This window comes from Aplidium turbinatum, chromosome 11, assembly GCF_918807975.1.
Source record: "Aplidium turbinatum chromosome 11, kaAplTurb1.1, whole genome shotgun sequence".
Taxonomy (NCBI): Eukaryota; Metazoa; Chordata; class Ascidiacea; order Aplousobranchia; family Polyclinidae; genus Aplidium; species Aplidium turbinatum.
Genome location: NC_137482.1, coordinates 20,608,776 through 20,635,718, shown reverse-complemented (window position 1 = coordinate 20,635,718; position 26,943 = coordinate 20,608,776). Strand labels below are relative to the sequence as shown.

General features: G+C 37.3%; 1 protein-coding gene across 1 annotated transcript; it reads left to right on the top strand.

Moving 5' to 3' along the window:
- The first annotated feature begins 1,231 nt into the window (after positions 1-1,231).
- LOC145779239 (protein DD3-3-like) lies at positions 1,232-21,576 on the top strand. Its single transcript, XM_082590780.1, has 14 exons — positions 1,232-1,433; positions 3,732-3,809; positions 4,483-4,639; positions 5,367-5,552; positions 6,711-6,900; positions 7,577-7,772; positions 9,202-9,333; positions 9,789-9,910; positions 13,663-13,725; positions 13,956-14,116; positions 14,975-15,142; positions 17,241-17,375; positions 19,936-20,038; positions 20,431-21,576. The coding sequence occupies exons 1-14, from the start codon at positions 1,272-1,274 to the stop codon at positions 20,621-20,623; spliced, it is 2,046 nt and encodes a 681-aa protein (XP_082446906.1). The 5' UTR covers positions 1,232-1,271; the 3' UTR covers positions 20,624-21,576.
- The last annotated feature ends 5,367 nt before the right edge of the window (positions 21,577-26,943 follow it).

Sequence of the window (26,943 nt, the reverse complement as noted above, 5' to 3'; positions counted from 1 at the left end):
TTTCAAAATCTGACTTGTGCTGTTCTTGTCCGTTTCCTCATCACTGTTGAAAATCATGAGACGATTTCTGTGCAATCATGTCGCTGCGTATCTCTCCTATTACGGAGCAGTAGCACCAAATTCCAGCCTTTTTTGACAAGCGTGTGTCATATACCCAAACCAGGAAACATTTTGCCACTGACAATACCAGGCTTTGTAGCGCAGCACGTCACAACCATCACATGACCAAGCAATGCTATGAGATATCTATTGTTATTAATATGCGTGGAATGGGTTGTGCGTCTTTAGACCAAGACAGGTCAACAGTTTTTCCAGACGATGAGTTTCAGGTACGCTGGTAGATACCTTTTTAAGTTTTCTTTTTAGCTAAATCATAGTTCTAAAAGCATTGTGTTAATTCATCTGATGCCAAAATCAGTGACGCAAGCTTTATGGCGCAAAGGCAGCTTTATTTTCAGAAACTTTACTCTCTTATTGCACATTCAATTCATTTGAGTCATAACTCATCACCCATCGTCACTTTGCGTGTTATCATTGAAGGACCTATGCCTTGAACTGAACTACTTTGAAAGAGTGTCACTGCAAGCAAGATACGGAGCTGCACACTTACTATGTGGCCAGCATTTATGAGAATACTTCCTAAGTATTTGTGGCAGCACAGTGCAGTACTTTACGTTTTTCTGGTAGCCTACAGTATTGGTCTAGTCTAGTGCGCTAAGATAAAAATATAAGCGGGTTCATTTCTGAGATAGCTTACCATGTCACCACAAGGAGTTACAGATCTGCGGAATGATATTTTGTCTAAGACGAGTAGAGTTACATTATGTTTATAGATTAATTTGTAGAATTATTTTCTAAGGATTGCAACAATGAGTGACTGCACCCGGCCAACAAATCAGTTCTTTTTACATTAATTCAACGTCTCCAGACGTTGCGTCAATGAAAATAGCAATGGTTTGCTGGCTGTAGCAAGTGAGATAGGTCAGGTTTCTCGAGTCTTGCCTTAATTCATTCTACTTGAAACGCTTTATCATAAGAACACGTTTGGAAACGTTGAAATAACGTTAAACGTATTATGATGACATTCCAGGAATTAAGCACTAACTATTTTCAAAATTTACTTGCAGTTAAAAATTTTGAAATAGATATTAATTTGTGTCATACAAAATATTAGTGGCTAAAGGGAATTGCATTAAATTATTATCTATTACTCTATTTTTACCTAGCTGTACATTACATTAAGTTGATTTACATCAACACAATAAAATTACATGAAGTCAGACATGAACGTTTTCGTGCGTTTTGTGACAGTTTGCGCTGTCGTTGCTGCCGTGTCAGCCGACGTGTACTTGCACAATCCCAGGGGAAGCAACAACAGGCTGAATGAAAGGTCAGCAACTCGAGCCAACAATAATCGCATGTTCGATTCCCAAGTAAGTCTTGATGATTACACAACCTGTATGTCAGCATTGGGTAGGCTAAGTTGAATATGCTTTACAATAAAAAACTACAAAAAGTACTCGGACAACGTAGATGCATGAAAGTTTCCCAGACAGCTAATGAACCATCTTTTAAATTGATTCTATGTCTGTAGATGTTGAATCAATGCAAAAATGATTGATTTGCTGTCTGAGTTATGCAGTAGGTTATTCTGCTGAATATTATTTTATCAAAGCAACGCAGCTGCTCTAAGGTCGCAATAAATTATATCTATATTGTCAAAAAAAGTGTAAAAATAATACTGTAAATCATAATTACACACTACACAGTGAAGGAATACTGTACAAAACATCGTTGGTATCAAGTTCAAGGAACACGATATACGTTCTTCTGGTGCAAACTAAGTTGAACTATCTATCACAATATATATGACGTGATAATCTGTTTTTATTCCGACGTTTCGTCAATCAGACACGACTGACTTCTTCAGGCTGCTAAGTCAGGTAGTGGCTACCTGTCTAGCATAGCAAAACGCAGGATCATGTTGCTGTAAATCAACTAAACATGCAAAATGGAATTCAACTTCCAAATAAAAATTATCGCACGCAAGTTTTGAAACTAGAAAAATAATTTAAATGTTATCAAACAACAAGAGACTTAAATAACGGCAGAGCGGGAAGGAAGTCAGTCGTCTCCAATTGACAAAGCGTATGAATAAAACCAGATTATTACATCATACATCTTGTGATAGTTCCGCTTAGTTTGCACCAAAAGAACGCATATCATGTTGCTTAACTAAATGCCTGGTCTTCTTCTTCTCTCGTTTGACTTGTAGCAGCTTAGATTGGCAATGCCTCCTCGTGCAGCCAAGATACGGTAGTTGGGTCCAGTTGTCGAATACCAGTGATTCCACTTGGGGGTCGTAAGATGGAACATTCGTGGAGTATGTGTTGCATTGTTTGTTCTACCGCTCCGCAGACACATATCGGCGAATTATGCAACCCCCACCTAAACAGATTAGCTCCAGTACAACCAACGTCACATCTGATCCTGTTCAATGTGACCCATGCCTTTCTTGAGAGGTCTGCTCCAGGAGGGATGGAGAGTGCTGGCATAACTGAAAACTGGGGAGGGATATGTGGCAGCTCGTTCCATTCTTGGGCCCATGTTTCCATGCAGCTGAAGTTCTTATCCACAAGTTGTATAGCGTATCGATGGAATGGGCGCCTTGATGATAGGCGTTGAGGTCTGACTGGTCCATTTGTTTGGGAGTGACTGTGGAGAAGGTGTTGAGGATCGAGTCTCGCATGTAGAGCCAGTTTGTAAGAGGCTTCTTCCCTACGGACATGAGCAGGAGCAATGCCAGCCAAAGTTGGCAGATAAGCAGTAGGTGTGGGGCGGAGACAGCCAGTGATGATGCGCAAGGTGTCGTTAATGCATACATCCATCTTTTTTGTGTGTCTGCTGCGGTTCCACACAGCTGAGGCATATTCGGCTGAGCTGTAGACCAAGGCTAGTGCACTTGTACGCAAGGTTGATGCTCGGGCTCCCCATCCTGTTCCTGCTAGGCTTCTCAAGAGGTTATTTCGCGAGGTAATGCCTGGTGAGCAGCCTCATTCAATTTTTAATCAAGTTTAGTTGCAGGCGTGCAAAATGTGCAAAAAATTGCGATGGCGTCATTGTGACCGAATATCTTAACATCAGTGGCGTAGCCAAGGAGAGGGGGGGTTGGGGGTTACAACCCCCCCTTTGGCACGCGTGTGACGTCACGATATTGAGAATGATGCTTTCAGTCTCTTTATGCTTGAGAATGATGCTTTCAGTTTCAACAAAATTGCCTAATTTTAAACGAAACTGCATTAAAAGAGCGAGTTTTGCCATTACCAAACATCTCAGCCAGGAATTAGCAACAAGAAAACATAGAGACTTAGCTTTATTTCCGAAAAATGCCGAAGAAAACATGATCTTATCCTTTTGCTATGCCACCGGACAGCACCATTTTACAAGAATATTCATACTCACATTCTTGTTGAAAATGCTCTCAGAATGCACCAAATTCAAAGTAATTTTTCAAAATTTTTTGGGGGAGACCCCCAGACCCCCCGCCGTTGGGTCGTCAAAACCCCACCCTTTCAAAATTCCTGGCTACGCTACTGCTTAACATTGTTATTATTATTCTTCTAAATTTTTATCTGCGGGTAAAGTCGTTGTCATTGCAAATGCTACTGGCATTTCACAGACAAAAAAAGAATAAAATGCGATTATTAACTTTCTTGCTTGTTTCTTTACAGAACAATGCAAGGGGAGGGTACAATGTGGGGGACTCGACCACTTCACGAGCACGAAACGAAGGGGACCAGTATCGGATGGTAAATACAATCATCTGTTAATGATCTGATGTGAAAGTGTTCTTTTAACCGGCTCCATAGCTCATCAAACTCAATTACTCTGGTGTTGGCCTGCGGAGTACTAGTTATATTGATTCAAAGTTCGCAGATGTTGGATCGACATAAAAAGGCTGATTTGCTGATGAGATACACGTTGCTGTAAAGTAGTTGAATGTTTCCTTCAGCGTAACTACGAGATATTTTGCGAATTTGGGCTTGTTGTGTAAGTTTTAGTTTAATAACTCAGCAGTAGGCAAGCTAATGTTCATTGTAGACTACGGATAAAAATACTCGATGAGGCTCCAATCTCTTTCGAGGTGACTGGCCGTTACTCACTTTGTCAAGAGTACGAGTAATGTAATACTAAACCTTATATGGAAATGGAAATCAGTTAGTTGCAAAGATTTTAATATGTTGAGGCTAGCCATGGTTGAGGTTAATCGACCTATATTAGGCTTTAGTTGAAAATATAATAAATGTCGTTAGGTTGCAAAGACTTTAATGTATTCAAGATGCTTGGTGCATTAACGTAATAAAAACACCAAAATCACCATTCTCTTTCACGTGGAGTTCACCAACATACTAAGAGCAACCATGGCACTGGTGACTTTGTTAGATAGCACAAATACCACACAAATGGCTAACTACATTTTAGAGTTACTTTCAAAGTGGTTCGGTTGGAGATAGCGAGCTACTGGTGGAATGGACCAATCAGCACGGTTGTGGCGGAGATGAAGACACCTCCCCACACAAGCTTAACTGCAACTTAGTGCTCCAATTTATGTGCCAAGACGACATAACCAATCCAAGCCGTAAGTTCGGTCATTAAAAGTTTGATTTTACATCTATTTTAAAGTTTTTACAATCGCCACGCGGAATATAGTACAGTATATACCCTCGTGGCCATTCCCATTGTACGTAGGCTACTGCACTGATGAGGCCAGAAGGCCGAAACGGCCTGTGCCACTGTGTGCAATTAAAGTTTTCATAGATTGAGTGGAAAAATGATTTGATTCCGAGAATTTATAACACTGCACTACAAACTCTCACGCTGGTGTCAAAGTGGTTGCTCGATATTTGCCGAAAAATGCACTTAGCGTTCATAACAAGGAAGGAAAGTACACATAAAAAGAGGCCATGACAATAAGATGACAATAAGTTGCCTAACTTGACAACTTTACTACTTGACAATAAGTTATCTCACAGGATATTCTACAAATATGTTTTTGTTTCATCCTCCCATGCCCTATATGTTAGTTTCACCTCTAACTACAACTTTCAGTAGCAGTAGCGTTTATGCGAATCCATCATTCTCAAAGACTAGGGATAGCCACATATTACAACTTTTGGTACCTCAAAGTCGATATGAATTGAATAGAATTAGAAGAATTTAAAAGTCAATTTACGTTAAACTGCGTTTTGTAACATTGTGTAGCAGCTTAACCACTCAGACAGCAAAGTCCGTCATTTCGACATTGATTCAACTTAGATTGGCGGATTTTGCTGTCTGGGTATACAGTAAACTTTTCTTGGTTTCAGCTGACGATAGCATAACGTTGAGAAACGGACAACAAACCACTACACAAACGTATAGGACTCCTCGGAACAGGGCCATCACGAAGGCTACTGAAGAAAGTAGGAAAAATAGCGATGTACGGGCAGATAGAGGCTTACACGAATCGTGGGAATGGTATGATTCCTGCTACAGAAGAGGGAGAAACAAAGGTGGGTTTGATGGAAGCCATGTTGATGTAAGATATCTTCATTGAACTTAAATATTTAGAAAACTGGTTTAAGTTTACAATTTTGGAAGCCCATGGTGGTTAGCCTTCTACGCAGCAAAAAATATTTTTAGTGAGGTTATTTCAGTACATTCCTTGGTTTTGGAAGTATGATCTTCAAGCTAAAAAAGCTGTTTTTATTTAGGCTATGTCAGATCCACACAAATGCGAATGCATTGATCAGCCATTTAAAGTTGATTTTGTGTTTTTATTTTTATTTTATCTGTAAAACAGAATAAACAAACTCAATTTTTGCAAACAATCGCTCCTTTAGTCATGTAATGTTCTATCACTCATAGTTGGTAGTGGAAACATAGACCAGGTCCATCCAGTAATCCGATGCCACGTATCCCGTCTGATGTCTTATAAAAGGGGAACTTAAGAATGGTATGGTCAGTCATGCCTAGTTTGCAGGATACTAAACTCATTCGGAAGCTTTCATTTGTGCATGGAGTTTAGTTTGCCAATAGTGTATAACAGCGACAAAACAATTTTGTTTGCATGCATTTGCTTGGCAAGTTTACTGGCATTTTATACTCCACAGTTTAAGAAACACCGCATATTTTTCATGACAAATTTGTCTTGGACAAGTGATTGTTAATTTATTGAGATATTATTGCACGAAGACTATTTAAAAAAAATTCATCCTGAAAAGGGGTAGGTTAAGTTTATGTGATCAGTTTGAGTAAAAAATACTGACCCCAAACTTGTTGGCTTGATACGAATTAGTTGATTGAAAGTTGGTTCTGTAGCACTAATGATATAACAGTTTAGTTTCCACAAATGTTTGCTGACAGCTGACTTGAGTGGCAGTTGACTTTGGTAACCTTTTGGTCTTTCTCCGCCAATCTTGTTAAGCAAAATATTCGTGTTTATTGTGTTTTGTTATGATTATTATATTATTTTATATATTTTTGTATTTTTGATAAAAATACAACAATAAAAACTAAAGTGAATTTAATTGACATGAGTTTACTTTTAGTTTTTCTACTTTGCACTTTTTATTCCGACTGATAAAGCATTCCAATTATTTCGCTCCAAGGATAAGTGATCACTTTGAATAATTACAGGTTGATTGAAATAAAAAACTACCTCGTTTCAGGCTTGTTTGTTGCCGACCAGAACCTCGCTAACAACGCACAACAGGTTTCGTCCGCCATTTTCACCCGTCAAAATCCGAACAATAACAGAAGAGGTTATGAGTGCCCTGAAGAAAGGGATTACTACCCTTATTTTCACCCAACACCTTGGGTAGATATCGCTGTCTTGGCTCATAATGCTTCTAGTTGCGAGTAAGTAGACGGTAATTAACGTTTTTCTGATGTCAACTTTCATTTCTGTAACCTGCGTTGTTAGTTCTGAATCAAGACATTCTATTGAATTCTCATCTGTTCCTATTAATCAATCAGACTTCAAACAATTTTTCGGTTTATTTCAATTCAGTGAAATTATAGCCTGCAACTTGGTGCAAAACACGAATAAACTGTTTTCATTTTTGCATTTTAATATTTCTAATATACTGTGGAAGTAACGACATGAGGAATTTGCAAGAAATAACCCGATCAAAGATTAATTGCAGACTACAATGTCATCCATAGCCTTATGCAGCTTCCTTGCAATATTTATATTAACATTACTGTTTCACCATTCCAAGTTCATAAGAAGCAATTTTCTAACGCAGAAACAAAACTAGTTTAGACAGGCTAAGGCTCTAAGCCTTTTCGGACATTTTTGGAAGCTTTGCAAAAAGTGACGTGTCCTAAAAATTACGCTTTTATATAAATAAATATTTTTTGTATTAGGTTCAAACACATAATTCACTTTTGATAACTTTTTTAACCAAAGTTTACCTTTCAAAAGAAATCAAAAGAAAATCTTTAGAGGAGTTTGTAGCAGATTTGAAGCTATATTCATTTCATTTTGCCCTCGATCTTGAGTTTGCATTTGACATCGGAAACTTCTTTTTAGCTACTACAGGGAAAACAGCTTCAACCATCGCGTGTATGGAGAGTGTGTCGAGCATTTTGTAGAAAACCAGCAGAATCAAAGAAAACATTGGTCAGAGGTCAACAACCCCACAGATTGCGCAGCTAAGGAAGGAGCAGAGTGGGTGGAATATTATAACTACCTTGAGTTAGCGCCTCAGCACACGACCCAACAAGCTGTAAGTGTGGGATTGTTTCAAAGTATTTTCTAAGAGAATTAGATTGTCAATAACCACTTAGCTTTAAAATCTTTATCGATTGAACGGGTTCTTTGTGTACTATGGGTCTTTCGTGTACTTTCGTGTTCCCAGACAACAAACTAATCGTTTTCACATTGATTTGCTGTCTGTGATATATGCTGGTGACGTTGTCTACCTGCCAGCTTATCTCTCTATTTATTAAAATCCGTCTTTGAACAGTAGCGTAGTCAAATATGTCTTGAGATACTTTTGGGCCAGGGCTCGTGATGGTTTTAGGAGACCGGCACCTTTGCAAGAGGCCCGGAAGATAAAGAAAATATCGCATATTTAATTTTATATAGTGGATTTGCATCAAGTATTTAAAACAAATCTCCTGCTTTTTGGGAAAACTTAATTGATTCCTCCAGAATTGTACTGGTATTTTTCTTTTTGAGGTTTTTAAGAAATGCTTTTCATTGGCTACTTGTGAGGGACCAGACATGTCATTGGTACGAGACCCAAATTAATCTACAGTATTAACGATTTCGTTTTTTATTATATTGATTGAAAAAAAATAAAAACAAGATTTTACTAGGTGGATTATACACTTAATATACAGTGCTTGGTAAAGTGCATGTTTTTAGTTGAAGTCGAATTGGTTAGTTCTGCGAAGTGTGTAATAATGAATATAGGTGCTGTTTCTGACCAGATTGTTTCTAAAGATACTCAAACAATTTTTTTGATGAAATTCCCCTTGTTTTTGTAGCGTCGTGCCTAGAACTCTCTTGTGTATGATAGATTTTCCATTTGTTTCGCCACAATTAATTATGGTTTAAACTCGTTTCTTTCTTAAAGTGACAGATAACAGGTCATTTGTAAATGCCTGTTTTTTTAAAATTAAGATAAGCTACAAACTTTTAAATTAATTTGTTTAACGTGTGTTTTCTGATTGATACTATTTCTGGTTGTTGTTCTGTTTTCTGGTTGAAAACTCCAGCCTACAAATTAGCGTTTTTTGATTGATTCAACGTCTACAATCTGCACACATTGAATCAATGTAAAAAAATGAATTGTTAGCAGGTTTGTTTCCAGCTTTTAGCAGCCCCGTTAGCTCAGTGGTTTAAGCGTCCGACTCAAAATCAAACGGCGTTGGTTCGACTCTCGGGGTGCGCACTAGAGCAACGTATTTTAGGACTGCTCTCCACTCAGTGGCACTTAGTGGATGAATTAACTTCCCTGCAAGAACACCAACAATTATTAGAAACTTCACTCTGTCAATCTAAGTAACCGGGCCTGCGTCAATGGTTCAACGCCTTTACAAGTATGCAAAACTGTCAGAAATAATCTATCAAATGTTTTTATCAGTCCGAGGATAAAGATTCAAAACCAACCAAACCAGCGTAGTCTTGCTGATGCAAATTGTTTTCAGTGCCTCGCGCAAAACAGTGATGGAAGTAAAGTGCGGTACATGTGGGGGAAGCCATACGACACCAAGAAGATTGTCGACCACCAAGATATTGTGGACACTTGCTTTGTTTTGCCACCTCCTTTGGATTGCAAGGTAACCATAGAGTTGTGACTCGTTCTGTCTTGGACCGTTACGCGTTAATTGCACTTAAACAATGATAGATACCGATATTATTATTGCAGATCAATAAAACCCTTTTTTAAGGACTTTTTTGAGGTTGCTTTCATTTTTAGCTGGGCTAAAATTCTAGAGACTATTTCATCTGCATGGCTGAATGGTGAGGGCGTTCGAACGATGTTAAAAATGTCGTCGGTTCGATCCCACTCAAGAGCACACAACCGGGTCTTGAGAGATAAGTGATGAAAATAGCTAACTCAATGACTTCCAAATCTTTCGCTGTTTTCAAATGTTGTCACAATGAACACAGATAAAATGGTGACTTCTTTTCGTCAAAGACTGCTTTATTTTTTGATACACAAAGAAATAGGACATTTCGGTTATCACTTGTCAGCTATTAAAGTTCTAAAAAATTAAAAACTGTTTATTAGGCGGCAGAGTGGTCTAGAGTCAATCACTTGGGCAACGGTCGAAATCTGGCACCACTTAATTACAAATGGACTTTGCCTTATTTTCCAAGCAAGAACAAGAAAAGATGTGTTTTCCGAATGAGGTATTTCTGATTTTTAACTTTTTTTTCAATAACTAATTATTTATTACATTTACATAAACATAAAACTACGCAATAAATTAAGTATCGAACGTTTTCGACATCACAAGATGTCCTCTTCAGGAATAATATACATACAAATTAACTACATCTGAAAAAAATACAATGGTTAACTAAATCCATAAACAGAAAAAGACAAAAACTGCACAGTACTTCTGACTAGCTCAAACTCAACGATATAGGGTCCACGAGAATCAAAGGTAACTGCATCAAAAGGTGTTAAACAGATCACATGATATGGTAGAAAGGCAAGGTGCGAAAAAACTAATTTTAAAATACAGAGAACAAGAAAGACGAGTCGCCAGCATACAATTGTCTGTTCAAAAGTGGATTGTGACGTTTTATGTACAAGGCTTCCAAGATCTTAGTTTGATACTCAGACCTGCCTCTGGACATGATCTCAAACTGCTTGATAGAAACGTTATTTTGGCATTCTGTACATGAAAAAATGTGATCTTTAATTGCGCTTTTCTGTATAGAATTCAAATTCAGGTGTTCCCCAGCTCTAGTCGATAAATGTCTTGTTGACATACCGATGTATGTCAGGCTTGCATCACGCAAACAACTGAATTTATAAACGACATTAGAACATAGAGCAAAGGGCGTAGGCGACTTCAGCTGAAAATATCTGCCTACTTTGAACGTTCTATATACAGGGTAAATGTCACAATCAAATTTCTTTTTGACAATTTTAGCTAGATTTTTTGAAAATCTTACCGAATCTTTTCCCAAGAATGGTATATCAAAAAAGTTGCTAAAATCGTCTTCTTCGGGTTTATCTTTCGGTTTCGTATTCAAAAAAGTTTTTAATATTTTATCAAAAAAGTATGACGGGTATCCATTTAAATGTAGCATATTTTTCAACTTGTTAGTTTCATTGTGGAACAACAAGTCCGTCGAGCAAACCAAACGGCACGAGATAAAAGACATAAGATTAATCCAGATTTGCACTTATTTGGGCAAAAAGCATTGTAATTTAAAAGTAGGCCAGTGTTGGTGGGTTTTCTCCAGATTTGTGTGTCAAACGAGTCATGATTTATTTTTACCTCAACGTCTAAAAAGGCAATAGTGTCATCAGATTTTTCAACAGTAAATTTGATGTTTTGATGTTGAGCATTTAAAAGGTTTAAAAACTGCGAACAAGACTGATCGTTGTCAAAAATTGCAAAAATATCGACTGGAAGTTGACTGGAAGTTGCCCTGGAAAATTATACGGTTTGATCAAAGTGCATAAGCCAGGCAATCCCGCGAGACCGGTCGTTTCCATGATTGGCACTCCGGAATATCAACTGGCAAAATTTCTGGACAATATCATAAAGCCGTACATTCCCAACACTTACATGCTAAATTCGACGAAACAATTTATGGAAAAACTGAAGGATTTTAAATGTCCTCCGAATAGTGTTATGGTGAGTTTCGATGTGACATCGCTATTTACTAACGTGCCGCTTCGAGAAACCATCAATATTATTGCTGATCACATTTTTAATGACAACCAACCGCATCGACCACTCATTGAGAAAAAGGATTTCATAAAATTGTTAAATCTGGCCACTGAAGGTATGTTTATGTTTAATAATCGCTTGTTTAAGCAGATTGATGGCGTCACCATGGGTTCTCCACTTGGTCCAACTTTGGCCAACTTCTTTTTAGCGCACTTAGAAACGAAAGTGTGTGAAGTGTTCCGTGATTTTTACCCTAAAATGTATGTACGTTATGTTGACGATATTTTTGCAATTTTTGACAACGATCAGTCTTGTTCGCAGTTTTTAAACCTTTTAAATGCTCAACATCAAAACATCAAATTTACTGTTGAAAAATCTGATGACACTATTGCCTTTTTAGACGTTGAGGTAAAAATAAATCATGACTCGTTTGACACACAAATCTGGAGAAAACCCACCAACACTGGCCTACTTTTAAATTACAATGCTTTTTGCCCAAATAAGTGCAAATCTGGATTAATCTTATGTCTTTTATCTCGTGCCGTTTGGTTTGCTCGACGGACTTGTTGTTCCACAATGAAACTAACAAGTTGAAAAATATGCTACATTTAAATGGATACCCGTCATACTTTTTTGATAAAATATTAAAAACTTTTTTGAATACGAAACCGAAAGATAAACCCGAAGAAGACGATTTTAGCAACTTTTTTGATATACCATTCTTGGGAAAAGATTCGGTAAGATTTTCAAAAAATCTAGCTAAAATTGTCAAAAAGAAATTTGATTGTGACATTTACCCTGTATATAGAACGTTCAAAGTAGGCAGATATTTTCAGCTGAAGTCGCCTACGCCCTTTGCTCTATGTTCTAATGTCGTTTATAAATTCAGTTGTTTGCGTGATGCAAGCCTGACATACATCGGTATGTCAACAAGACATTTATCGACTAGAGCTGGGGAACACCTGAATTTGAATTCTATACAGAAAAGCGCAATTAAAGATCACATTTTTTCATGTACAGAATGCCAAAATAACGTTTCTATCAAGCAGTTTGAGATCATGTCTAGAGGCAGGTCTGAGTATCAAACTAAGATCTTGGAAGCCTTGTACATAAAACGTCACAATCCACTTTTGAACAGACAATTGTATGCTGGCGGCTCGTCTTTCTTGTTCTCTGTATTTTAAAATTAGTTTTTTCGCACCTTGCCTTTCTACCATATCATGTGATCTGTTTAACGCCTTTTGATGCAGTTACCTTTGATTCTCGTGGAGCCTATATCGTTGAGTTTGAGCTAGTCAGAAGTACTGCGCACTTTTTGTCTTTTTCTGTTTATAGATTTAGTTAACCATTGTATTTTTTTCAGATGTAGTTAATTTGTATGTATATTATTCCTGAAGAGGACATCTTGTGATGTCGAAAACGTTCGATATTTAATTTGTTGCGTAGTTTTATGTTTATGTAAATGTAATAAACTTGAAGATGTTAAACTTGATCACGTTGCTCGGCTTCGTATGCCTATGGTTCAACAAGACAAACTCTCTACCGAAGCTCTAACTAATTATTTACATTTTGGAAACTGTTTCTGGATGCAGTTTTGTATTAAGCTGCAACATTCTAATTTGTTTAATATCATAATGATGTTGTCATACCAGTGCTTCAGATTTATATTAACTGCTTACTTCATTAACAGTTATGCAAATCTTTTTTTTTTTCGGCATTTGAGCTTTGCCGCAGTCCTTCCTACTTATGTAGTCTACTTCATACATTGGCAACTTTACTTCAGGGTTTAGGTAGTCATCTTCAGCGTCACGCATCAGTATATCGTGGCGTAAGTTTTCCACTAAAGGACCACGATTTTCTGCTCTACGTTGAAAATTGCTGAATTAATGCAAACTCGGTATTGGTTGCAAGATAGGAAATAAGACGCTTGCGATGAGTAAGCATGGGAAATGAAACATTTCCTTCACAACCTTTTGTCTAAATTTAATCAATAGGAGCCGAGTTGGCTTTATTGCGGGTTACCTCTTGTGTTTGCTCGTTTCATTTGACTGCGGCTTATAACGTAATATTTACTGCATTGTAAGCTTGTAATTACTTTTTTTCTATGGTTTTTCTTGTTAGTTCAAGAACTGTAGTAATGCGGTAATAATGATAGCTCCATTGCAGAAGTTAAAATATTAAAAGTATAGGTTACAAATGAATTTCACATCTTCGAAAAAATTTTAAGCTGATATTTTTTCTCCATTCCAGGTACAACATTTCCACTGATGATTACGACCCGTTCAACACCGATGCAAGACACAACCAGGAGAAGTAAGTTTTCAGGTTCACATCATTTGTGAAAATCTCCACCCTCAAAAAAAAATTTTCACGCAGCATTTATGCTCCATCTTGAATTGCATGGAATTACTCACAAAAATCATACAGCAACACCCGTGTGTCGTTTTAGTAAAACAAGATTTTGATGAGCGATTTTTTTCGATGAGTGCGGCTTCCCGGTGGACTTTTACGTTGAACAAGAATTGTTATCTTTTTTTCTCCAGAACAAATAACGTGGTAATGAAACGGTCGCCAATTGAACAAAACCCCCTTGTAAACATTGGCGCAGACAACCAGCTCTTGCAGCTGGCCATCAACACTGATCAGACGGGACGCACATTCCAGGACAGGTCGCATGTGTTCTTCCTCACACCTAGACCGAATGGTAAATATTTTTTTATAAATTATCTCTACAGTGTGTGATGCATTTTATACATGTGCTTTTTATGCATTTTATGCATTTTATGCATTTTATGCATTTTATGCATTTTATGCATTTTATGCATTTTATGCATTTCATGCATTTCATGCATTTCATGCATTTTATGCATTTCATGCATTTTATGCATTTCATGCATTTTATGCATATCATGCATTTTATGCATTTCATGCATTTTATGCATTTCATGCATTTTATGCATTTTATGCATTTTATACATTTATCATTTCCTTGGCTATGCCACGTTAGGAGCTAGAAGTAATTTTTAACTTCAAGACTTAACCCAGATTTTAAAAGAGTCATCATGTCCTGAAACACAACACAAACAAGAAAAATAATTTTAACAATGATTTTCGATTTCAACGTTTCCAATTCGTTTTCTTATCATTTTTACTTTAAAATAACTTGTTCAGTTTTGAAAGCTATAGCCTTAAAAAAGTCCTTAAGCATTTCTCTCTAGAACGCAGTACTGTTTATAATCATGAAACTAATTAAGGGCTATCGTCGAAGAGGTGATACGTTGCAATCGACGCATGCCTTTAAGTGTCTTGATCATTTACTATTTACGTCAGTAAGTCGTTTTGCCTTTATTTTTCTGGAAATTATCTTATTTAACAAATTGGTGAACAGTGGAGCTGCTGAACAAAACAAGAGTCAAACTAGAGACTCCGGCATAGCATAGAAGAGTCTTCTGCACAGCACACAGTACAGTGCAACAGTGTATTGAAAACTAATGTTAGATCAAGCCAAATTATCTTCATGTATCATCGTTTCTAAACTTTGGTTATTTTTCATTTCTTCCAGAAATTCCGGATAATGCAAAAGTGATAAATTTGAACGTTCGCGGCAAACGCGGCAATATCGTTCAAGTCTATCCAGCGGTGGAGTATGACTTTATTCCTAACCAACTGGAGTTGACGGAAAACGACCACGTTCACATCCAATGGACTGGTTCGAACACACATAACAACGGTTTGTAAAATAAAGACAAAAATATTTGCTTTTATCTAGCTTTAATGCAGACAAACCGTTATTTTATGAGTGGGGTAATAATTTCTAACAAAACTAAGTAAGCATGAAAGAAAAGATTAGATTTTCTATGCTCTATTTTTTGTCGGCTTATAAGTTGTCAGTTATCACGCAAACAGTTACATAAATGTTTTGCCTCAGTTGAAATCGACTGCTTGACTAAAAAAATGCTTAAAATTTCATGGAAGGATAATTCAAAAACTAAGATGTACTATCTAGAATACAAAACCAACATGGAAATTCTGCAAACAATTAAATCAAGAAAATTGAAATATTTTGGCCACATGATTCGCAATAATTCTATTCTAAGACAACTACTAGAAGGAAAAATGAGCGGCAAACGAAATAGGGGCAGACCACCAAGAATTTGGACTAATGATATTGAAGACTGGTCAGTGGTCAGGACTTAACTCTTTAAGGGATATAATATTTCTGAGAAATTTTTTTTCCAAATAAATATGTTTTGTAGTTTAAAATGGCAACTTAAATTGAATTTAAGAATTTTTTTTAAATTTGTTTGTTTGTTTATTATAAAACGGTATGGTAGGCTACATATGTGTACCATTGTCCCTTAGGGGAAATTTAAATGATAACTTTTTTGATTATAGTTGTTCCATATCAGAAGCCCTATTGCTTTTCATAAGCACTTTCGCTTTACAGTCTTGTAATTTAAAAGATTTTACCCACACGACTATTCAATATTAGGTATGTTGGGGGTCAACCCAGCCCCATATTTATCCCTTTTATTATGAAAATGTTGTTTTCACGCAATATAACTTGATGATGGAAATCAGAAATTACCACAATCATACAGAAACATCTTCCAAGTTTAATGGTGACAGTTCAGTAAAGTTAGCCACACTCATGGTACAATGAGAATCAATTTCTACCATTTACAAAGCACAGGTGGACATTGCACTCAACACGTATAGGAGGTCAACTCAGCCCCATATTCACCACTTTTATTATGAAAGTGTTGTTTCCATGCAAAATAACTTGATGATGGAAATCAGAAATTTTCACATTCATACAGAAACAACTTCCAAGTTTAATGGTGGCAGTTCAGTAAAGTTAGCCACACTCATGGTACAATTAGAAGCAATTTCTATCATTTACATTGCACAGGTGGACATTACACTCAATACATATTTTGTTTGTTCTGTTTTGGAGTGTTTTTCTGGTACAATGTTTGCATATATGTACATAGACTATTAACATTTGATAATATTAAAGAGCTACGAATCAGCAACAACACGAAAACACACTGCCTAGAGGCACCTCAATAAGATTTGAAAAGTTATCTGATATTTCCCCTAAGGAACAATGGTACACATAATTATGTACCATAAAATTTATATGATTTTTTTCAATACTAAAATACTTTCAACAATGGTAAAAACGTTTATATATTACAATACAACAACTATCCTTTATGTTTGGTAATGAAATAGTGCAAACTGCTGCTTGTAGTTTCCACAAACATGCTGTGAACAGACGTCACCGTGGTACTGCGCTAACTGCTCAAAAACCAACCTTTGAAATGTGTGAAAAATGATCCACAGTTTCGAAATTCTAATTTTATATGGAACAATCAATGTAGCAGAATACCATCAAAACGTAAAATTAAATTTTTTTTTTATTTTAGTTGCGTAAGTCCAAAACTTTTATGGTACACATATGTAGGCTACCATTGCCCCTTAAAGGGTTAATTACAAAACTGCAGTAAAACATCTCACAACAGAGAAACTTGGCGTCTCAGTGCCTCCAACCCTCGACGACAGGAAAGAACTTAATGATGATGATGAAACCGACTGTTGACATAAAATATCAAACTTGCTTTTTTAAACCACCAGTTATCACAAAGATAGTTATCTTTTTCCGGCCGTACTTTTGATCGCTTTTGTTTTCGAATTATTATTTCAAAATTGTCGGTCTAACTTCAGATCAAAAGCAGAATGCATGTTAGGGTTGTCCTACTATCTCTTTTTGATTCTTAAATTTGATCAGTTGACAATTTCAACAGTCTTTTTTTTTGTTCCAGGTGCTCCAGGGGGTGATGGAGCCACAGGCAGCGCAGGGGAGGGCACTGCTGGCACCGACCGTAACAACATGGTTCAAATTCTTGACGCGGATCAAAACTATCCTGTTCCGTTCGAAAGATGTGATATGTGCTCAAGTAGGAACCTTTTGTATTCGATCAATTCAATGTCGTCATTAACAACTTGTCACCTCAAGTATCACTGCACGATGAAGTTTCTTACAGTTTGATTAAAAAAATTTAATTTTTATGATTTACTCATTTCTATTTCCTTTTTCAGTTAACGAACTTTATTTGCAACAATAATATTGCACTATTTGCTCTGTAACGACATCTTGTGTTTACATTGTTTCTTAATTTATGATCTCAAGGTGACGCCTTACGTGAGCAGGTTTGGTTGGTTTGGTTTTGAATCTTTATTCTCGGACTAACAAAGCCTTGATAGGTTATTCCTGGTAGTTTTGCATACTTGTAGACTTGTAGAGGCTCTTGACAAAGGGCCGGTTGCCGAGATTGGCAGAGTGAAGTTTCCGATTGTTGAAATGTTGTTGCTGACGAATTATTCCATCTACTAAGCGCCGCTGAATGGAGAACAGTCCTTGAAATGTGTTGCTTAAACCAGTGCCGGTCTTAGGGTATTTCGGGCCCTGTGCAGAATATGCTTTGCGGGCCCCAATGACAATGATCCAATTCAGTAGAGTAGCTAGGTATTTTGAAAGGGGAAAGGTTGGTGGTTTGACGGTCGGCGGGTGAAGCCTGGCGGTGTGTTTGCCGACGGCGACACCTAGCGGCGGAGGGTCTGGGGGGGGGGCCCCCAGAAAATTTTGAAAAATTACTTTGAATTTGGGGTATTCTGAGAGCATGTTCAACAAAAATTTGGGTATGAATATTACTGTAAAATGGTGCTGTTCGGTAGCATAGCAAAAGGATAAGATCTTATTTTCTTTGGCATTTTTCGGAAATAAAGCTATTATATGTCTGTGTTGAGTCTGGATGCAACCTATTTCGTCCCCTGAACAATTCGCACCCCGATTTCGTACCCTCACCCTGGTACGAAATAGGTTGAATCCTTAAACATTTCTAACCCTGACGTGATTGCATAGCACGAACAATTGTTGAGAGAATATAATTTCCAGCACATTTTAGGGCGCATCTAGAAAATGTTAATACTGCATCCCTTAGCTTCCATTCAAGCAGAAAAGCTTTGGACTTTTAGGTTGCTTCAACGTTTGATGACATTGAATCAGCATTATAACGGCGAATTCTTTGCTAAGAATGGATGGGAGTAGCCTAACTAGCCTACCTACTTCTACACTAATCAGCGCAATTTAGTTCAAGTGTTACATCACACTGTCTTGCTTTGATCTCCGAGTAATATTGATAAGGCAAAGTTGGTTACAAAATTGAATTATACGAGTAGGCTAAGTTTTGGTATTACAGTAAGAAAGAAAAGGCCCAAGAAAAGTTCCATAAGTGAGAATGAATACGATGAACCTGCAGTACTTGCTCTCTATCACTTTCGCTCACATGATACGCAAAAATAAAGATAAGAATAAAAGCCTAGTGAAACTTTGCACAGCAGAAAATAGTAACGTTAGTGCAGAAGTTTTCCGACTCCTGCCCAGAGCATTGTGACGCAAGAAGCCACACGACCTTGTTCGATGGAAGTTAATCAGTTATGTTGTGTAGGCTATTGGGCAGCTACATGGCGCTTTGACTCTTCAATGGTCTGGTCTGATGAAGGCCTTTCAGAGTTAAGAATTATATCAACATAAAGTGATTAAGCTAAAACCCCAATTGCTAAGGTAACAGGAATCAGTAGATGTAACAGAAAATATATTTCGCACTTGCTAGTGCATCGTCAGTTCTGATCAGAACAGATCAGGGAACATCAAATTTGACTTATAATAAATTTACTGGGGTATGTCTGGGGTAAAATAAACATGCTCTAAGAGCTTTGCTCTAAAAAATCTAAAATGCTCTAAAATGACGATCGAAGTTAAATCTGGTGTGTCTACCGTGAGACTTAATTTGTCCGCCAAGATAGCTGCTAAGACCGGACACGTTTGTCCGCTGTCAACAAAATCGAATTTTGACCTATTTCGTCCCCCGAAAAGATCAAGAGAAATTTTGAAATGTTTAAGGCAACTCCGATCAGCGACTTCGGCTAAAAGTTATTTTTTTTCTCGATCTTTTCAGGGTACGAAATGTTCAATGGACGAAATAAGCTGTTTTTCTATGTTTTCTTGTTGCTAATTCCTTCGTTGAATTCACTTGTTGAATTTTTCCATTGGAAATGACAAAAATTACTGCATTTTCTGAGTAAATTGCGGGCCCCCTAATTTGCGGGCCCTGTGCGATCGCACGGTTCGCACACCTCAAAGACCGGCACTGCTTAAACGCACACTGCGAGAGTCGAACCAGCGCCGCTTAATGAGTCAAGTGCTTAACCACTGAGCTAACGTTATGAAGATTCATTTATAACAGAAGCAATCAAACCATAGGTTAGGATCGACAATCAATAGAAAGTAAGTCCAAACCAATCTTTTCTCATGTGGAAAAACACAGTCCCACAGTAACAGATGTGGCAAGATATCAATGTAAAATTACGGCCATCACAACAACAACAAAAATCTTGTGCAAGTGTAAAACAGTTAGGTCGGTGTCAAACAATTGTAATTTGAAAACTTCCTTTCAGGTATGGACGTGGTGTGGAACAGCATTGGAGATATTTATGGTGTTACAGATGACGAGAAGCAATTGAATCACGCCATTCAATTAGCATCATCGAATTACTTTCAGTAAGTACACTGTACTTTTGTTAATGTTTATTAGTTGATAAAACATTCCAAGATGGCCGTGTCGCTCATAAGATTTTGTAGGCATTTACAGGTTGGAATTTGTAACAGTTCTTTGGGTTGAAGATCACTTGATATTCGATCAGACATACAGTATAAACAAAGCTGTTGTAGCCAAACGTTCTAATGATCTCTGAGAACAATTTGTCTTTTGAGCATCACCTTTAAGCGTATTTCGAAAAAGATTAAAAATTAACATCGTTAATTATCTCCAATGGCAGCTCATTGATCTTTGATTCCAATTTTTACATTTTTTTAATGATTGCTATTTTTTCCGATGTATTTAATGCTTTTTTTCCTGTCTCTCAATATTCAAGTCTTTATTTTCTTTGCAGCTGCAAAATCAGAGCCACGTGCGGAGGAAATTCCATAGACGGAAAGGCGGCAATGAACAGTCAGTTAAACAATGCATCCCCTTCGTTTTCTGGCTTCGTTGCTAAGTTTAAGAAGGGAACATATCACTACATGTGCTCCCGTAACAATAACTTTACAAACAGAAGCCAGAAAGGACGGATCACTGTCACATAAATGACGAACCAAAACTGTCATAAACATAAATGGTTTAGGGTTACTTGCATTATGAGGGTGTATTGTATAATTTCTTTTCAATGTAGTGGTAGCGAAGAAGAGAAAATATTTTAAAAACTATTAAAAAGTGCTGTGTATCTACTACAGTATAGTAGGCTATTATAGGGTGTATTTGTGTATACAAAAGCCTTTTATTTTTGAAAGCTATGTTTTGTGGTAGGCTTATAGGATAATTCTTTGCGTAACCTATTCCTCTGCATTTTTTTTCATTGTGCGAAATATTCTGTCGTCTTAGAAAAACATTTTTCGTAAACTACAAAAGTTACTACTATACTACAGCACTATGACGTGGCAAACAACTGAAACAGTTGCTACGAGAAATATTTAACCCTAGTTTATGGGGGATAGCTCTATCTAATCTTTTATGTTTAGATCTCTGGTCTGTTGTGTTATTAGTTGAAAAAGGCTTGATTAGTATTGTTTGTTGTTGAAGGTATTGTTTTCTGAAAACTTGTTTCATTAATTTTCACCTTGTGCTAATTCATGTCTTTATAATATTATTGGTTTGACAGGTAATAAAGTATGTCAAGTATTTTATTACTTTTGAGCTTTTCCGTGTGACAGTCAATCATTGAAAATTTTAAAAGAAATGAAAATGTTGAAATGTTTTTGTCCGTCGTTGGTGGTACGGTTAAAACAAGACATTTTCATAAATAGCCAAGCATGATCAAATTTAACAAGTCCAATTCTTGTGTTCAACTTTTTGGCAAATGGCAACATAACTTTAAATCTGGCAGCCCTGGTAAAAATCAATGAACTGATGCAAGTTTCATATGGATGCGTTGAGATGAGGAGATATTGGGCCAGACTTAGAAAAATAATTTACTTTCAATTGGCTATATTGATAAGAGGACCGGATTTAATCAAATTCACGATAGAAAATTCAACTTATCTCTACCCGTTGTGTCTGCAAATGCATCACAAACTTTGCAAGTCTGGTTTTAATTTTGTGATTTTTCTCTCTTCTACTTCTAACTTCCAATTACGTAATGACGTCACAGACAACGCAGCTTCTGATTGGTTCATGCTTTACTGGCTCTTACAAAAGTTGTCATGTTAAAGTGGCTGCCATGATCAGCTACCAGATCACAGCGTAAAGCTCATGACATTTGCAGGAAAAGACTTATTTTCGAAGAATTTGAAACTAAAACAAAAGAGCCATCAGTTTCGTGCTAAAACTGATTTTTATCGTGCTGGTGTCGGATGCATAGCCGAGTGGTAAGAGCTCTGGTGCGACACTCAAAAGGGCGCTGGTTTGACACCGCTCAAGAGCATACGGCTGAGTTTTTGGCAGGACACTTATATAGGCATGCCTGAAGGTGGACACGAAGATTGGCTTCCTTGCCTTCCCGTCCGCATAGTTCAAATCTCCACCAAGGATACGACAAAAAATTGCACTGGCAGTTAACTGAGTTATAAAAAATGTGTGCAGTAGCCCAGGCCGTACATAGCTTTTTATTTAAGGTGCTTCGAAACTAACGTTTTTAATCAAAATCCTCATAAAAACGTTAACTTGCAACAAGTTCAGAGCAGGCAATTTTGTGTCGAAACGAAATGCAGATCTCAAGAAATATTGCTGCCCTGGACACTAGCCTTATCATTTGTAAATTGTTTCGTTCCGACCGCACAACGAAACGAAATTTCATTCTTTTTTCAAAATGAAAGAAAAGCTTGAAAGAAAAAAAAGTGTTTTTGTTTCTTTAGATTTTAGAATAACGCCACTTTTGATTGCTTGAAGTACCATGCATTTTAACCTTCATCGCTTTCATGCCTTTCGATGTTTATGTTTATCTTGTCTGGTATTTCGACCAACAATCTATTTAGACTTAAGATTATTATTTGCGGTTCTGCATTTTTTGTGGTTTTGGCTTTCACAGCTGCAACCGTTTATTTTTAATATTGTTTTGGCTTCCATGTGCTTAATTTTTTCTAATCTTCGATTTTTGAAATTTTTCAGCACAAAGCTTTCCCTTTGTGCACAGTTCAGTTTATTTGTTTTGTTGACGAAAAACAAAAGTAGGCTATACACAACAAATAAACACAAATAATTTGCACAAGGATGGAAGCGAAAGACCAAAAAGTCATCACAATCAGCTGCCATCTAAACATTTAAACAAACAATAAAAAACGTTAGGTATAGTAATTAACACACGTTTAACCTTCAAAGGCAGATTATTCAACTTTTATCAGTTATAAAATTGGACATGTCTATCACTATAATTCGTGCTACACTCGACTGCCGAGAAACATTTGTTGACAGAAAAAGTCTTCATGGCTAGCGTGCAGTCCACACCAGCACGGTTAGCAAATCGCAATGGTTTCTGTTCTATAACACTGGTCTACACGATTTTTGCTCCATGAACTTTGAAAACTGATTAAAAGCAATTTAGGGGTGCTGAATCCGAATCTGACCTCAGATTTATCCTATCACATCAGGTTTGTGAGATATGATAACAGCAAATTGTTACTTTTGTCAAAAGTGGAAGATTTGACCTTGCGTTTATTGCACATTGTGCTATATCCAGAAATCCAGGCCATGTGATGCATAAGTAGCTGAAATACACCACCACCAAATACATTTGATACTGGGTTTTTTTTTCGGTCATTTGTCGGTCATTGACCGAATTTTTAGCAAAATGTCTGAAAAAAATATAGTAAATTCGATCAAAATGTCCGAAAAAATATATAGCCACTTCGGTCAAAATGTCAATTTGGTCAAAAAGGCAATACTTTCATCAGAAAAAATGACCGAAATAAATAAAATATGACCAAATTTTTTCAAGTCATTTCGGACAAATGACCGAACAGTTTCGGCGAAAAAAAAAACCTAGAATACCAATTTGTTTTCTAAGCAACATTATTAACAAGGCAGTAATAACAAGCTAAAAGGGAGGCTAAAAGTATAACTGACCCCGTCAATGTTTTGCATGAAACCATAAAAATTTAAGCAGGTCTATCGCAATGCTTGTCCAGTAACCTTACTTCGGCTGTTTTGGCCTGTCTAATGCTAACCTTTCATTATAGGACTGCATATGTTGGTGGTGAACGCAACGCCAAATCTTCCACTTTTGACAAAAGTAACAATTTGCTGTTATCATATCTCACAAACCTGAAGTGATAGAATAAATCTGAGGTCAGATTCGGATTCAGCACCCCAAACTTACTCTAAATCAGTTTTCAAAGTTCATGGAGCAAAAAAAAATCTTTTTTTTGTAGACCAGTGTAATGAGTAGGCCACTTGGCCTTGTGCTGAGGCCAGAAAAATCACTTCTTCTATACCAAAGCTCTTCAAGCTCTTTATCATCGCGAAACTCTCGGTTTACTTTTGTGTTTATCACGGAACCCCTACTAACAAAATAATAACGCAATGGTGTCGGCTCAAGTGATGAAGCGCTCGACTCAAGATGACCCGACGCTAGCTGGTTGACTCTCGTATCGTAAGTGTGCGTTTGAACAACATTATTATTTCAAGGATTGCTCTCCATTCAGCGGCACCTAATGGATGGAAAACACTTCAACAATTGGAAACTTCACTCTGCCAATCTCGGTAACCGGTCCTGCGTCAAAAGCCTCTGCTAGTAGGCTATGCAAAACAACCAGGAAGGAATTATTAAACGTTTTGTCAGTCTGAGCCTCCGAGGATAAAGATTCAAAAACCAAACCAACCAAACGGTCTTATTAATAGCATAACTATTGATGCAGCAACTATCGATGTTTCTTTTTCGGCAATTGACTGCACTCAGCCTCTTGTTAAACAAACTGGCCTGCTTGGAGTAAATGCGGCATGGTGATCTAAAAATGCAGAATGGCGTATTAATATAGCGAAGCAAGAAATCAATTCCCCATAGAAACCAGGAACCCTCTTGAAACACAGAACTCCTGTTAAAGAGCAGTGATCTACACGGCTTATTCCTATTGCTAACTAATCAAAGCTTCACAAGTCGCCCTTTATTGGGAAAATTAAAGAAGACAATTTGTGGAGCAGTTTTGCGTGGAAAGATGGTTACTTGTTTGTAACATGAATGAAATGTGTTGCTAAAGGTCAAACCACAGCCGTGGTCAAACAAAAAACCACGCGTCTCTTTCATCTTTCACTTAAACACATTAACATTCTATGTAATACACACAATCAAATAATAAGCTGAGATCACCACTAATCAACCACATCATGTTGGTTTGCAGTGGAAAACACTCGAGTGGGTGTGAAAACCACAAACGTGTTGATTGGCTGTAGTTGCGTGGCGTGGCTTGTTAGAGTCTAAGTCGAGAATCAACAAATTATGGCAAGAAGTTCGACTTGGTTCACTGAGAGTTAATAAAAAAGCCAATACGCCAATACTCTTGTCAGTCGATGATGAAACTATAGCGGAAAAGCGATCACAATCTTAAGTCGGCAGCAGTGGCCGAGTCGGCAGCAGTGGCCGAGTGGTTAGCGCGTTAGGCTCGCAGTCGAGAGCCTGCATGTTCGACTCCAGCCACCCGCACTTGCTGTTGTTTCTCTGGGCAAGAAACTTTACGATAATTGCCTTCACCCAGTGATCGATTTCGAGTAATGGGTAGTACCAAATTTAAGTCATAAGTAGAGTAGACAACCGGAAACAGACATTGCTGTCGGCTGCAGCGTGGGTGAGGTGTACGTCGGAAGGCGTACACCGATGCATAGCGCTCAAGTCCGCTTTCCCGCAATGCAGGATAAAGATAAACCAAACAAACCAAACAAACAAACAAAGTAATATCATACAGTAGGGAAACAAATTACCAGTAGCTGTACTTTAAAAAAAGGGGGGAGGGGCACGAGAGTTTATGAAAGCAAAAATGTCTGCGACAAAATTAACAATAAGATAGTTTAAGGTATGAAGAAGTGAAGTAGGGTGGCTCGGGTCTTGCTTCCAAAAACATTCGACAACTTTGGCTTGGTTGCTTTTTGAGTATTTTTGATTCTAAAATTCATTTTGTAGACGCACACATTGTATTTTCTATATACTGTTGGTTAAATGAATGTGATGGGGTTAAACAAGCGCAGCGAGAAAGAAGAGATTGCAAAACTGACCAATTGTAGTTTTTCTTCGTTTTTGGGGAGCACTTGACCAAGTGCCTTAGATCCGCTACTGAAGATTGCAATGCAGTATTTTTTGATTATAGGTTAAGTTTAAGTTGTTCTCTGCAGAAAAAAAATGCTGAAAGCTTTTGTTACATCCTACATTGTATAAAGTTGATTACAGTTTCTGTGCCCCCATAAGTCTGTAAAACACGGATAATTTTCACAGGAAACCTGGGAGCTATTGCTTTTGTTATAAATATAGGCAATTCAGTTGCCATCTCCGCCTAAAACAGACTGCGCATCAACATGGATCATCGGCCTCCATGAGTAACGGTTTTAAACTAGCTCGCCCAGTGTCGCCGAAATGATTTCAGTCCATGCCTGGATATTGTCATGCCATCGTTTGGGTGTTATAAATACCTGTGACCAATTCTCATTATTTTAATAGGCTAGGCTTGTACTTACTTTACACAAACTACCACTGATGTAACTGCTCTTAATAAACTTTAGACATTACAACTCCACCTCACTAAGACGAGATAGGTTAATGGAGGTTATACTGGCGCTGGAGTAAGGTTTGGGCTTGTATATTTATTTTGTTAAACACCTAATTAAGTAGCCTATACGCCCCCAAGCAATATTTGAATGGTTTATGTAGTTTCGGCCCACTACAAAACACGCTTTCAGTTCTGTTTTAAGAAATGCGCTTCATGTGAACTTTGTAACCACAAAGCCAAAGATGTGGAGTCATGATTTGCTTGTATGCAAATTGGTTTTCGTTTTTAAATACTCCTGCCAATTTTGGCTTCCTGGTAAATATTTTCGTAATCGCTGTAATGTACGACCTTATTTAACCCATAACACGAAGATTACAGAAACAAAGATATGGTTGTTTGTGATAGGGTATCAGTTAAATTGGAATGTTTTTGGAGAAACGGTGAATTCCATTTCCTAAACACGGTTCAGTTCAGTTTACTTGCTTTTTTAGGCGAAATACAAGTAACACAAGCATCAATATCAACTTAATTTTTTCGTTTTTTTATTTGCAAAGTTGGACGATTACCTCCAGCCAACGAACAACAAATGTAAATAGACTACCCCGCCTTCAATTATAAGCACTGAAATTCAAACATTAGCAAAATTTTTACTTAGAATCACTTTTAAACTATAAAGGTCAACAGGCTTCACATTTTTTCAATGGTTCTGTTACTACAAAAAA

Bases quoted from the DNA above. Each gene is read 5' to 3' on its own strand.
- LOC145779239 (XM_082590780.1), top strand. From the start codon at position 1,272: ATGAAGTCAGACATGAACGTTTTCGTGCGTTTTGTGACAGTTTGCGCT. The intron at 4,640-5,366 runs GTAAGTTCGGTC...TCTTGGTTTCAG, and splicing joins CGACATAACCAATCCAAGCC to CTGACGATAGCATAACGTTG. The intron at 6,901-7,576 runs GTAAGTAGACGG...ACTTCTTTTTAG, and splicing joins CATAATGCTTCTAGTTGCGA to CTACTACAGGGAAAACAGCT.